We start from the raw sequence: 12,242 nt of genomic DNA on the forward strand, positions 1-12,242 counted from the left end.
GTGTGTGTATAGTCAAAGCAGAGCACAAGACATCAGAGTAAAAGACACAGGGTGGCAATTTATCAAAACTGGAGCAGGCAGAATCTGAAGCAGCTGCCCATGGCAACCAATCAGCATCTCTCATTTTCAAAGCTTAACTGAAGAGAGAAGCTGATTGGTTGCCATGGGCTGTTTGCTCCAATTTTGATGAATTCCCCTCATAGTTCAGTAGAGGAATCCCTGGAACATGCATTGAAAATGTTCACTTGTAAAATTCAATTGTGAAAGTAAAATTCAACCTTAAATTTGGTTGCATGCTTTTGCTGTAAAGAAAATTGCCGGCTGGGAGGATGAACTTCTGATTTAATCATGACACAGTACAGGGAGGCTCCATACTATCGGTTAACCTCCAGGCACAGGGGCAAAGATGTACAGCAGGGGTAACAAAATGCCATCCCTCCAACTGTGATGAAACTGCAAATCCCAACATGCATCCTCCTCTTGAAGTCAATAAGCCTGTGGCTTTTGAAATCTTTATCCTGCTGGGATCTTGAATCAACCATGGAAGTGTCTCTGACAGTTATTTGCAGTGCCACTCCTACAGTCTAATGGAACTTCTCCCAGAACAGCACCAAGGTTTCATGCCTAATATACAGTATTGTGAATGTTGGATGCAGAGCTATAATGTAAAATGTAAGTCATGTAGAGTAATAAAAGGAATGCAAAATCGTTCAGGGAAAAATTTTAAGAGCGCATACATTTAGTTTAGGAACAACACTTCTTAGCGACAACATGCCTAAATATATCCAAGGTCCAGTATTAAAGTGGACCTTCACCACCTTCCATTCAAAATCGCATTAGCATTCACATCTGCATGCTGATAGGAAATCCTTACATTCATTAGTTCAACAAACATTTTTTTTTTCTCTTTTACTTATAATTATTGTTTTTCCACTTCCTGGTCCTCTTTAGGGCCTGGCATTAGTAATGTTCCTAAGAGTTACATTCTGGGAAGGTTACATCAACAGTGCATTGCTGGGAAATCTTATCTGTAAACTGCAAAGTCTAACGAGGTCCCAGGGAAAGTCCTTTTTCTCCGAGATGATGTGCATGGTCACATGTCCTAGTCACACGTGCGAGGGTTCCAGGAAGTAAGGGAGACGGATTAATTTGCCCTTAGAAAAAAATGGCCACTTTGAGAATAATGAGCATGAAAAGAAAAATAAGGTATGCAAAGAATACAAAGCCTGCAATTATCTATACGTATCTATTTGCAGATTGTCATTACTAAACATTTCTAAAGGTGTATTTGTTGTCATTTTAAAGATATGGGTAAAGTTCCTCTTTAAGGTTTCGCGAATAAACTTATTTTGAGAAAACCTGTACCTTTTAATACATCTGTCTCTGAATGACAACCCCCCCTTCCCCAAGTGCAGCCTGTTGTGAAAAATATAAACCTTCCTCCTAATTGCAGCAATATTTACTGTGTGGCACCATGGCAGTCGATCCTCTGGTGGGTTCTGCTAGCTAAGTGGATCAGCTGCAGTGTGCACATGGCAATTGGTGGTATAGTGCTTGAAAATATTATGGCTTGAGCGGCAGAAGGGGAGCATTGCCTTGTACTGATTAAATGACAGTTGTTCTTTTACCTGTTATTTGTCAGCATTATGCCAATGAGCGTAGACATACTGCCATTGGTGGGATCCACCTTTTTTTTACCTATTCACATTATACCAAGAACACAGACATATTTTGGTGGCATAGTGTGAGTGTGTCTGCCTATCTGTACACATTCGGACGCTGCCACCAAAGGCTATATATATATTACTTGTTTTCTTCACTTCTGTTGACTTTCTTTGATATTCTGATGTGCATATTAGTAAATGTTGCATTGGTGGCAGTGCTTTGATTGTGCAGCGGCTGATTGAATGCTTTTAAATGTAGATTTGTGGTTCTATTAGGCACAGTATAAATTACAGTATTTTGAATCTATTCTATTTATCAAAATGTGTTCATTTTTATGTAATTGTATAATTTATATTTCTATACAATAAATACATTTTATTTGTATTTATATCTTGTAAATCTCTTGTAACTAAGCAGTCTCTCCTAATGAGCTTGTAACATATCAGCAGCTCCCAGCGATCTATTATGTGGGCAGACTTTTGTAACGTACAAAATGTAATACAGTTTCCTGGAACATATACAAGGTATTTTTCTGTGCTAGTATGCCACATGTGTATTATGTAAAAGCTTCAAGCACTCAAATGAACCCACAGTTCACCTAAATAAAACTCATATAAATATAACTTAGATTCGTGCTAAAAGTAAAAAAGAAACCTATCAATACTATGGAAACACCTCTAGTGGTTCAATATGCGTATCAACAAAGACAGCTTAACTATAATTATTCTTTCTGCAAAAAATGTAATAAAAGGTATCTCTGTGCGTCTTGTCATAAATTCTAAACTCCCTCCTGTCCCTTTCACACAGACGCCTTCAGTTCTGATCAGCAGTGGATCAGTGCACAGGTCCCCTGCTGATCGGAGCAGTTCGGAATGATGTCACATCCGTGTCTGTCCACTTGTTTCCTCCATCACAAATGAAATTACCAGACACATGTTGATCTATTGAGAGCCGGTTGCAAATTGACGCGTCTGTTTATATCAGATTACCTCTGATCTGCCATGATCAGGTCCACCAAAATATTTTTCCAGACCTGGCCGGAGTCGGAGGGGGTAATCGGATGTAAACACGAACACTGGGCTTCTGATCAGATCTGTGTAAAAAATCGACGGGTGGACCTGATCAGAATGCCCATGTGAAAGGGCTTCAACTGTTATTTGTTGTTCAAACACATGTAACAAAAGTAATCAGTGTGTTTCTTAAACAAAAATCTCTGGAAATCTTAATCCTTCTTACAGAGGGCTCATAATGCTAATATAAACATAAAATGTGACAAATCCAGTGCTCAAATACTAGAAACAAATCCTTTTTTTGGATAGGATACACGTTATCTAAACTTCTAGATACTCCCTATAAAAAAGCAAATCTTTTTGGAGTTCAGGTCCAGTCAGACACGGTGCAGAACATGTTTTTTTATGTACATACAATATATTGCCTTTTATCTGTTTTAAGCAGATGAGTTATTGAAGGATTTCATTCTGTATTTTCAGTCCTTGAGTTCCAGATCTGTGCAGTGATCAGTGAAAGAGCATCTAGGAAAATAATTGAATAACGAATAGAAACTGAATGAAACTTCATTCCTTGTTTAAGTGAACTATGATGCTAATAAATGCTAATTACAGGAGGATTAAAACTGCAGTGAAACAGCGTGTGTGTGTGTTTTTACAGGTTTTATGAGCACACTTCCATTTTCACATGGGGGACTTTACAGTGAATGCTTACAGGGTTTCTTCTCAGATATGTGACCTTATTAGTATGCTATTACTATTTAACATACATTAGTAAATATCACCACTAAATGCACTGGTATAATTTCCTTCTGGGAAAGTTTTTTGATTTAATGCTTTTCTGCATTTTCTAATTTTGTATTCCTTTTTTTTCCCCCCAGCATCAAAATGGTTCTGATGTGGACCAGCGGAGACACATTTAAGACTGCATACTTCGTTTTGAATCAAGCTCCTTTTCAATTTACCATCTGTGGCCTCCTGCAGGTCATTGTAGATATAACAATCTTGCTGCAGGTGTACATTTACAGCACATATCCTCAGAAGGCGGTATCGCACATAACACATGCAACCAGTGCCAAAGCTCTATGATGTGGAGAACATGTACTGTGTAATCGTGTGCTTCCCAGTCCTAGAACTACTTCTGCACCACTGCATATGTATAATGCATGTACCCAAAACACACGTTGGGGCAAATATCTAAAAACGGGAGTAATGATATCTGGAGAATAATGAAGCTCACTTGTCCATTGACATCAATCCAGTTCCAACTTTGTTGCTGTGAGAAAAGAAAGAAGAAATTCTATTGGTTATGTGCAATTCTTCCACTTTTTCTAAATTTCCGTGCTTTATTTCATACAATGGCTCCATGTAGGTCTGTTAAAAAAAATGTTCAGTATACCTTAGCAACCAATCAGAATAAATTGGACTGCAGTAAATCTGATTGGTTGCTGTGAATGACCAAACTGCAGAGTATCTTTGCCCTTTGCATGGCCTTATAAATAAGCGTGCTCACAATTTTACCTTTCAGTGCTTTGTGATGTTCTAAGGGGCTTATTGATAATGGTTTGAAATGGGCAGTGGCCTCTTTTTTTATCTTTTTTCTTTTTAAATCTATTTCATAGTTTGGTCTGTCCAGGTTGCTATGGTCATTCCTTTTTTTTTAAATAAAATTTGCCAAATTGACATTGAGGAAAAAAAAACTTGGCACTTTTGTTCTAAGCTTTTAATGGTCATGTTCTGATTTTTATAACTTCTTGGCGTGTTTGCTGCTTTTACAAATGCCTAAGAAAATTATGTCAAAGACGGAAAACAAACCAAGAAGATGAAAACTGACAAAGTTTCCAAATTCGTTATACACAGGCTCCTCATTCTCTGTAAATTGTAATATTTTGTCAGCTCTTTTTTTGAAGGAAATTGTTAACCTGACCTGCAGGTTTTTTTTTTTTTTTGAGGTTTTGGATTGCAAAAACATATTCTCAATGTGTGCCTGCTTTGTGCATTGATATAAATATTCCTACACACACCACATTTGCATTGGTACAAATCCGAGTCAATCCGATCCACGTAGTAAGTCCGATATCACATTATGTTGTCAGTGTTAACCTGCCAGATTGCAATCCACTTTCTCCTTTTCCAGGTAATTGCTGTGCGAGAAGCCTGGAACATTGTGCTATGCAATGTGTATTACATGGGTGGAGCTTTAGGCTCTTTCCTTTGCATTGTTCATGACTGATGGGGCTTTAGCCTCTGTGAATTATTCTTAGGGCCTTGTCTTGCATTTAGTATGTTTGATGCCAAATCAAAGTTTTAAAGCTACATTCCTAGGTAGGGAGATCTCTCATTTGTCCATTCCATATTATCTTCTATCAAATGTACTTTTCTTTGAACTGAAATCATAATTTAAAACATTGTCCTCTTAAAGACTTGGAGAGTTCTCAGCCTTAATTTATGCTGTGTGATTAAATCCCATTTTGTCTGAACCTTGGTGTATTGATGGGAATTGCTTGGATTTTAGCCTGTATTATTGCCATTATATAGACAAAGGTTACATCCAGTGTATACTTAAAATCCACCCAAAGTACGCTTTTAGAACTGGATCATGGAAGATTACAGAACTTTGTCGTGTACATTTTACTTGTATAAAGAGCTCTGTTATTAGGATCTACTGTAGTACTGGTTCCCATTGACTGTAGAAGGGGAAGAGTAGGTGGTGGAAGAGACATGAAGTCTATTGCAGCTCAGCTGTAGACGTTAGTACACATTTTCACACCTACACAGGTTATGTGTCAAGGGAGGTTGCAAACCTCTAAGATTTCTCGAATTAAAGACAATCTGGGTTGGGGAATTCACTAGGTTCAGGTTTTGCCTCTGCTTCCAGACTTGTAGCTGTGGTATAATGGGCTGCACTACTGCTACTTACTTTTCAATAAAACTTTATTGTTCACTGATCAACAACATCCTGTTGTAAACCGGCTACTTCACTGACACATTTCGCCCTCATGCAGCGCTTGGTAAACTCCCCATGGGGGCGAAACACAGGGAAGAACCTTTGTCCAGAGGGATGTTGCTCAGTGGACAAAAAGATTTGTTGACAACTAAGTGACAGTTGTGTGGCCTGTTTTGGCATATTCAGCTGACCGTAGATAAATATGCCCAATGTGAATTGCTAAATATAACAATTTTTTTAACTTCTAATTTAAAAAGAACACTTCAGTTCCTAAAATTGAAAAAGACAAAAATATCTGGTTTTGCTCATAGTTTACACAGAGCCAAATCTTGACCTGACGTCACTGGATTCAGCCAAAGGTTTCCCTAGTTATGCTCCCCCAAAGTCAATATGTTATTTTTACATGGAATCCGTTAAACTTAGCCATATTGTATGCAATAAACTGTTCAAACAAGAGAAATGTCTTCTCATTCTTAAATCTTTACCTCTTACCCTCCTAAACCACAGTACGTTAGTACGTTCGCTGTTTTTGCTGCTTGCTCACAGATCGGAGATGATACCATTACCTCATTAGATATTTATAAAAGTTGTTTTCTCTCATACATGCAGCTCACTTTTATCACCGATGGGTACAAAGAAATGTCATATATAATGTATAAAGGAAACGCTGTGCCTCACACTTTGCCACGCCTGGGCATGATGCTGTTGTACCCAGTGGTAAAATGCCCATGACAGTGTATCTAGATAAGACTGTTTTGTGGTTACAGCCGTCACATGAATGTTACTCTATGACACATCCACATAAAGATGTTACTTTTTTACAGATGTTTCTGCTCCAACAAGCAGGTTACAATCTAAAATCATTTTACAATGAATAATATTAAACTGCTATATATGCATTGTGGTTAAAATGCCTTGCCAGACCACACAGATTGTCTATTCACCGTGGGATACAAGATTATTATAAAATGTTACCTTCTTCCTTTACCAAAATACGCATTTTACCTTGATTCTCTTTTTAATGTAATGGATAATGAATGACAAACAATGAAAATTTATATATTTATGATTGCCAGCAGTAGATATGGCTGCTGATTTCTTTTATACGCAAACTATGTTTCAGGGCTGTAGATACTTTTAGTATGGTTTAGCTTGAAGAAAATGTGTCAAAGAAAACGGAATATTTCAACATAAAATTGTAAGTTGCAAAAAAATTGTCATTTATATTATGTAATGGCAATAAAATATATAAATGGCTTTTCTTTCTAGTAATGTACACTGTTGTTCTTGTTTTGTGTTTATTCTGAGTTGTTTTTTTTTTTAATGCATGGAATCTGTAGTGATGGGTATGCACAATATTTGCCTGCCAGCATGCCTTTTCCTAACAGCATGCCACATGGTATATACGGTTTTGAAGTTGACCTCAGACTGACCACCTACCACAACATCCTTGCCATGCAAAGTAGATCAGTGTGGAAACTAAGAATCATCTAATTGGGGCTGAATTGTATAATTTAGAATGTACCCTCCATCCAATATAACAAATACAAAATTAAGATATGGGGAGCTTTGGTTTTCAGATACTTTCAACAGACGAATGGGGGTAAAAACTACAAGTGAGTTAGATTCCATTATTTATTAGATATTGATCCCCTTTCCTTCCCACATATCCTGATATGCTGAACTTTGCATTTGGATTTATACATCAAATCCCAAAGGTATTTAATTAGTTGGTCATTCTTCACTGACATTTGCTTATTAGTGCATTGTTAATAGTCCCTGTATTTTTATGATTTTTCACTCTATTAGTTCTTTCGTGATGTGTGTGAATTAAAAATATAGTCCATCTCTAACACACTGTCCTATGAAAACCGTTTGAAAGACAATTATATGTCTGTAGGCACACATAGCCAAATTTGGCTGGATCCACTATTCATTTAATCTCTATTTGTGCCTACAGACATATAATTGTCTTTCAAGCAGTTTTCTACATAATTTGCTGACCCACTAAGAAGTTGGGCTTGAGGTGTCCGCAATGCGGAACTCTGCCCTGCTCTATTTGCTAAACACAAATCGTCTCTCAAGATACCCATCCGTGTTTAGGGACCCGGTCACAAATAATATGATTGTGCAAATGTCTCACTGTAATCTGGTGTCTATAGCCAATTTTAGGACCACACCTGAGCAGACACTTCAAGAAAGACTGATCCCATGAGTAGAATGAAGCAGCTGGGATTGATTTTCCAGGGTGGCTCTCATTGTCACACCAAGATGTATGCACATCACTTAACCATACTCCTTTAGCTACTGCACATTTGTTTAATGATCAGATATTTTTGGGCATACTTTAAGACCACTTTATTTATCCACAACAGTCCAGAAGGATAGGCTTTGAAAGTGAAATACAAAGCTATCTGCTAGAATGTAAATAGAAAGTACCTTTCCTTCAGATTTTCTGTAGATGGTTGGCTGAACTGAAGCCCTCTGTGAAGCCTATATATCCTGATCAAATTAAAATAAATAGACTTTATAATAATTGGATCTTTTAAGGTAAACACACCAACATGATTTATACAGAGATGGAGTGTCCTAAGTAATTAGTAGTCACATCCATGCCATTGTCGATGTCTTGGAGTGTCTGATCATTCCCCCAGTATTCTACAAATGGAACAATGAGCACTCGCAGAGGAAAATGCTGGCTGGAAGAGCTTGGGATAGAGCGGGAGCATCAAAGGCAAAGAGCTTTTCTCTCCTGTTCATTGAAGGACACAGGGAACAGATCGGAGATCATGTACTGTAGGGTAATATTGCCACCTGCAGGAGAAGGACGCTAGGCACAAAACTAAAGACCAATTACAGCCTGGGGCGGCCCCTGCCGGTGGCCAAACCTCCCACCTGCTGACAAGTCTCCAGTTAGCAACAAGCAGTAAAGGAGTACACACCCACACAGAGGGGCGGGCCCTGTGTCCTTCAATGAACCGAGAGAAAAGGATTTTACGGTGAGTACCAAAATCCTATTTTCTCAGGCTGTAATTGGTCTTTTAGTTTTGTGCCTAGCGTCCTTCTCCTGCAGGTGGCGATATTACCCTACAGTACATGATCTCCGATCTGTTCCCTGTGTCCTTCAATGAGCGGAGAGAAAAGGATTTTACGGTGAGTACCAAAATCCTATTTTCTCTATATTCAACCTACTTTGCTTCCTCTTTTTAATTCCCCATTTCTGGCTTTTCAAAGTGTGCTCTATTACGAAGAGGGAGAATGGTAAAGTCGAAAAACTGCTGAATTACCAAGTATAAAGCACTGCTTGGATTTGTAATGATTCAAATGTGGTTTCCTGTATGTTCAGTTATAATCTATAAATATAACCATGTTATTTTTAAATCAGAATATTTCATTCAGATCACCCGCCTCACACGTATATCATGGAAAAAAAAAAAAGTCTATGGAGCTTAATATCAGGAAAAGTCTTTTCTAGCCTTCATGCTTATAAGATGCATATCATTCATCAGGAATGTAAAGGCTTCTATAGGCAGCTAAAGCAACTGCAAGCCGCTTATCCCCCGATTCCACTGGTTTAGGAATCACTATTCTGTGGTTGGGTATCCAGTGTTCTGTTACTTTTACCTGTTGGGTTCCTTGTCTACAGTTATTACAATTCACTTATTTGCAATGGTAAGATTGCATATATACCTTGTTATCAAGATCCAGTTAAGATAATTACTTAGGGGTTTATCTTTATTCTGTAGTTGGTACCCATAATTATTTTATGTATGTCTTTATAACTAATAGTTGGGTAAGAAGTATTTTTATCTGTTAGTAAAACTTGGATTATGTCTGATATAGCCAATTCCTGCCAATACAATATGCCCAGTGAGTGTCTGCAGCATAAGATAACACTAGAATGGTTTATTATAAAAGTCATACTGATGGTGATCTTCAAAGCAGAATCCAATCTACACTAAAGTCTTTGTAGATTTGTCATCTTTGGGAACTTGCACAGCCTCAGGACCAGATAGAGAAAGCTTGGATTCATGTCAGAGGTTGGAGAGAGAGAGAGAGGAGGATTTGAAGATAGTGAAGTTGTTTCCGATGATGTAAGCGAGAAGGGAAAGAACTGAAAAACTGCTGAGAAATAAAATAAAGTGCATGTGCAAGTAAAAAGTGGGAAAGTTTGAGAATGAAGGAATAAGTAAAAAAAAGATGATGAGGACTATAAAGGACTTATGTCCTGCGCGAAAAGTCGTGTTTGAAATACATACGTTCCTCCCCCCTTTTTATGTATATATATATATCTTTTGTATATACATATGCCATTGTTTATAAACCTCTGTGAGCATGCGCTCTACGTTAGAGTGTATGTACTAGCTGTATTTCTATATTTGGAAAAAAATTGATAAAAATCTTATGAAACTAAAAAAGGACTTATGTCCTGGTCATGCAGTTATATTAATTTTGTACACTGAACATTTTCACTACCCATGTAGTAGGAAGCGCAGAGAAGCAGTCATTTGACATACTTGCTAAAGCGCCTGGCCAATTTTATTTGTTTTCTGTCTTGTGTACCAAACATGGATTGTCGCTTCCCCAACACAGATTAGATTTCTTTGGACAAGTGACTTGTAATTTCATATTTAAACAGCATTATTGTTTGTTTATAAACCCGGGCCTTGTGACCTGTAAAGTAAAAAAAGATGACATTCCATGACTGTTCTATTTCATATGGGGACAGCTTTTGTCTACTGAATGAATAAAGGCAGCACTGGAATAATGATGTCACTATTGGGTGCCAGGGATCCCTTCACTTTTACTAAAGACATTGACCTGAAGCAGAAGCTATGTTTAAAAAAATTGAATTTCCCTTTATGTTATTAGTACTTGAAGATGTTTTTAAAACTCTTATTAGGTTTTAGAAATGCATACAAAAATAATTGAATACAATTATTCAGACAAAATAGATAACACTCTTATATTAATGGAGGCAGGCAGATGCCTACTGGCTAGCATCTCTCAGACATGTGACCACCCATGGAAACGACCATTGACCAAGTGTAAGAGGAGTTTATTTTTGCTTTGTTGGCTGCTTTTTTTTTTTTCCCCCTCTGTTCCATTTTTGCTTTAGAACAAGTGCACCAAGGTTGGTATAGAGATATAGTATATATCTGTAGTCTAAGCAACTTCAGTCCACACTGTAATTCCTCAAAGATGGATATCTAGGTGGCTGAAGGTACAATAAACCACTCACCTTTTATCACACAAAAGTCTTCTTTCAGCCTGTTCTGAGGAACTTTCAGTAACATTAGTGTCTAATGAACTCTTCCGATCTAGACTAAAGTTGGGTAAGTATGTTCCAAATATCTGACATTGATCTAGGCCTTCAAAAAGATTTACAGTAGGATCACTCAGTGAATGGTCTATTTGAAAGTCTAGTGATCCCTACTATTCCAGTGGATATTTAGACCGGATTTGGGGATGTTGCAAATATACTCTGTGCCCTCTGATCTAGCCTATAGAAACTACGCAAGACCAGTTAAAGAATATGCTTGAACAATCTCTGTTATAATATCACTTTACTGAAACTGCCATAATGTTACTATGTTCATGAATACATTCCATAAAGGGTATATTAGAAACCGTTTAGCATATCACATCTGCAACATATGTTTAGCAAAAATAAAGTTTTCCCTTTGTTGTCTACTCCCAACAGTGCTCCGTTTACAAATTTTTTATGCAGTTTGTATTTTGTGCATTTCAATTGCTTATGTGTAGTTTACACCAAATACAAGGTACAGTTGTCTGTCAAATGTGCTGTATGCTTAGTTGTGTCCATTTTTATATTTTGTAATAAAAATTATATGCTTTGTCTTCGTTATTTTAGCCAAAGTTGCCTTTAAAGCTATAAACATACTTAATGTGTGTCTGTGTCTCTTTTCTTCAATTGATGATTTGGCTATCTAATTGGCTAGACTAATAATAAAACACAGGCCATTATTATAACTATAATTACTCAACTACATTCAAAACATAGAAATGGGGATACTTTCCGCCAAAACGTTGACATTTTTTTTCTTTTGATATCGTTAATATAATTTCTTTAATAGCCCTAACAATGTTGAATTCATTTTAACTCATTTATAAAGTGCTGACACCTTTCTTGCAGTTTATTGAACTGAACCATTCACTTCACATTAGGACCAATTTGAGTGCAAGTCGGTATGTTTCAAGACTCGCATAGGAAACCTCTACAATCTTGGAAAGAACAGGAAGCAATATGCCTGATACTAGGAAAAAAGGTAGATTGTCAGGCTAAACCTGAAACACCTTTCTAGCCCTCTAATTATGCTGCCTGTACCCACCGCAACGCCAGCAGTGCTAGTTTTCAGGCTCACCTACTATATGGCTGCAGCAGTGTTCGTGATCACGCTGACCTACTATACATTTTTGCCTTATGAGGCAAACAATGTTTTGTCTCAAATCTCCTGCTTTCTCTGTCATGCATAGTTGCATTATTCAAGACTCTACAAGATCTTATGGAGTTGTGTTACCCATACTTTTTTAGGGTTTCTATTCAAACCTGTCTAGCAATCCAAAAGGAAACCGGTTGATTCGTTAAATGTTGGACCTCT

At 37.3% G+C, this 12,242-nt stretch overlaps 1 protein-coding gene and 1 long non-coding RNA gene across 3 annotated transcripts in view; both read left to right on the forward strand.

Moving 5' to 3' along the window:
• PQLC1 (PQ loop repeat containing 1) overlaps positions 1-3,882 on the forward strand; it is a 94,562-nt gene extending 90,680 nt beyond the window's left edge. For both annotated transcript variants that reach the window (XM_018556306.1, XM_018556307.1), the window contains one exon: positions 3,554-3,882. In XM_018556306.1, coding sequence (XP_018411808.1) covers positions 3,554-3,761 — 208 coding nt within the window. In that variant the 3' untranslated portion in view covers positions 3,762-3,882. The remainder of the gene's footprint in view (positions 1-3,553) is intronic.
• Positions 3,883-4,739: 857 nt separating this feature from the next.
• LOC108786910 lies at positions 4,740-11,957 on the forward strand. Its single transcript, XR_001941229.1, has 3 exons — positions 4,740-5,082; positions 5,188-5,190; positions 11,946-11,957. It is a non-coding gene; the product is annotated as an uncharacterized LOC108786910 (long non-coding RNA).
• The last annotated feature ends 285 nt before the right edge of the window (positions 11,958-12,242 follow it).

This window comes from Nanorana parkeri, unplaced genomic scaffold (assembly GCF_000935625.1).
Source record: "Nanorana parkeri isolate BGI_ZX_2015 unplaced genomic scaffold, ASM93562v1 scaffold233, whole genome shotgun sequence".
Taxonomy (NCBI): domain Eukaryota; kingdom Metazoa; phylum Chordata; class Amphibia; order Anura; family Dicroglossidae; genus Nanorana; species Nanorana parkeri.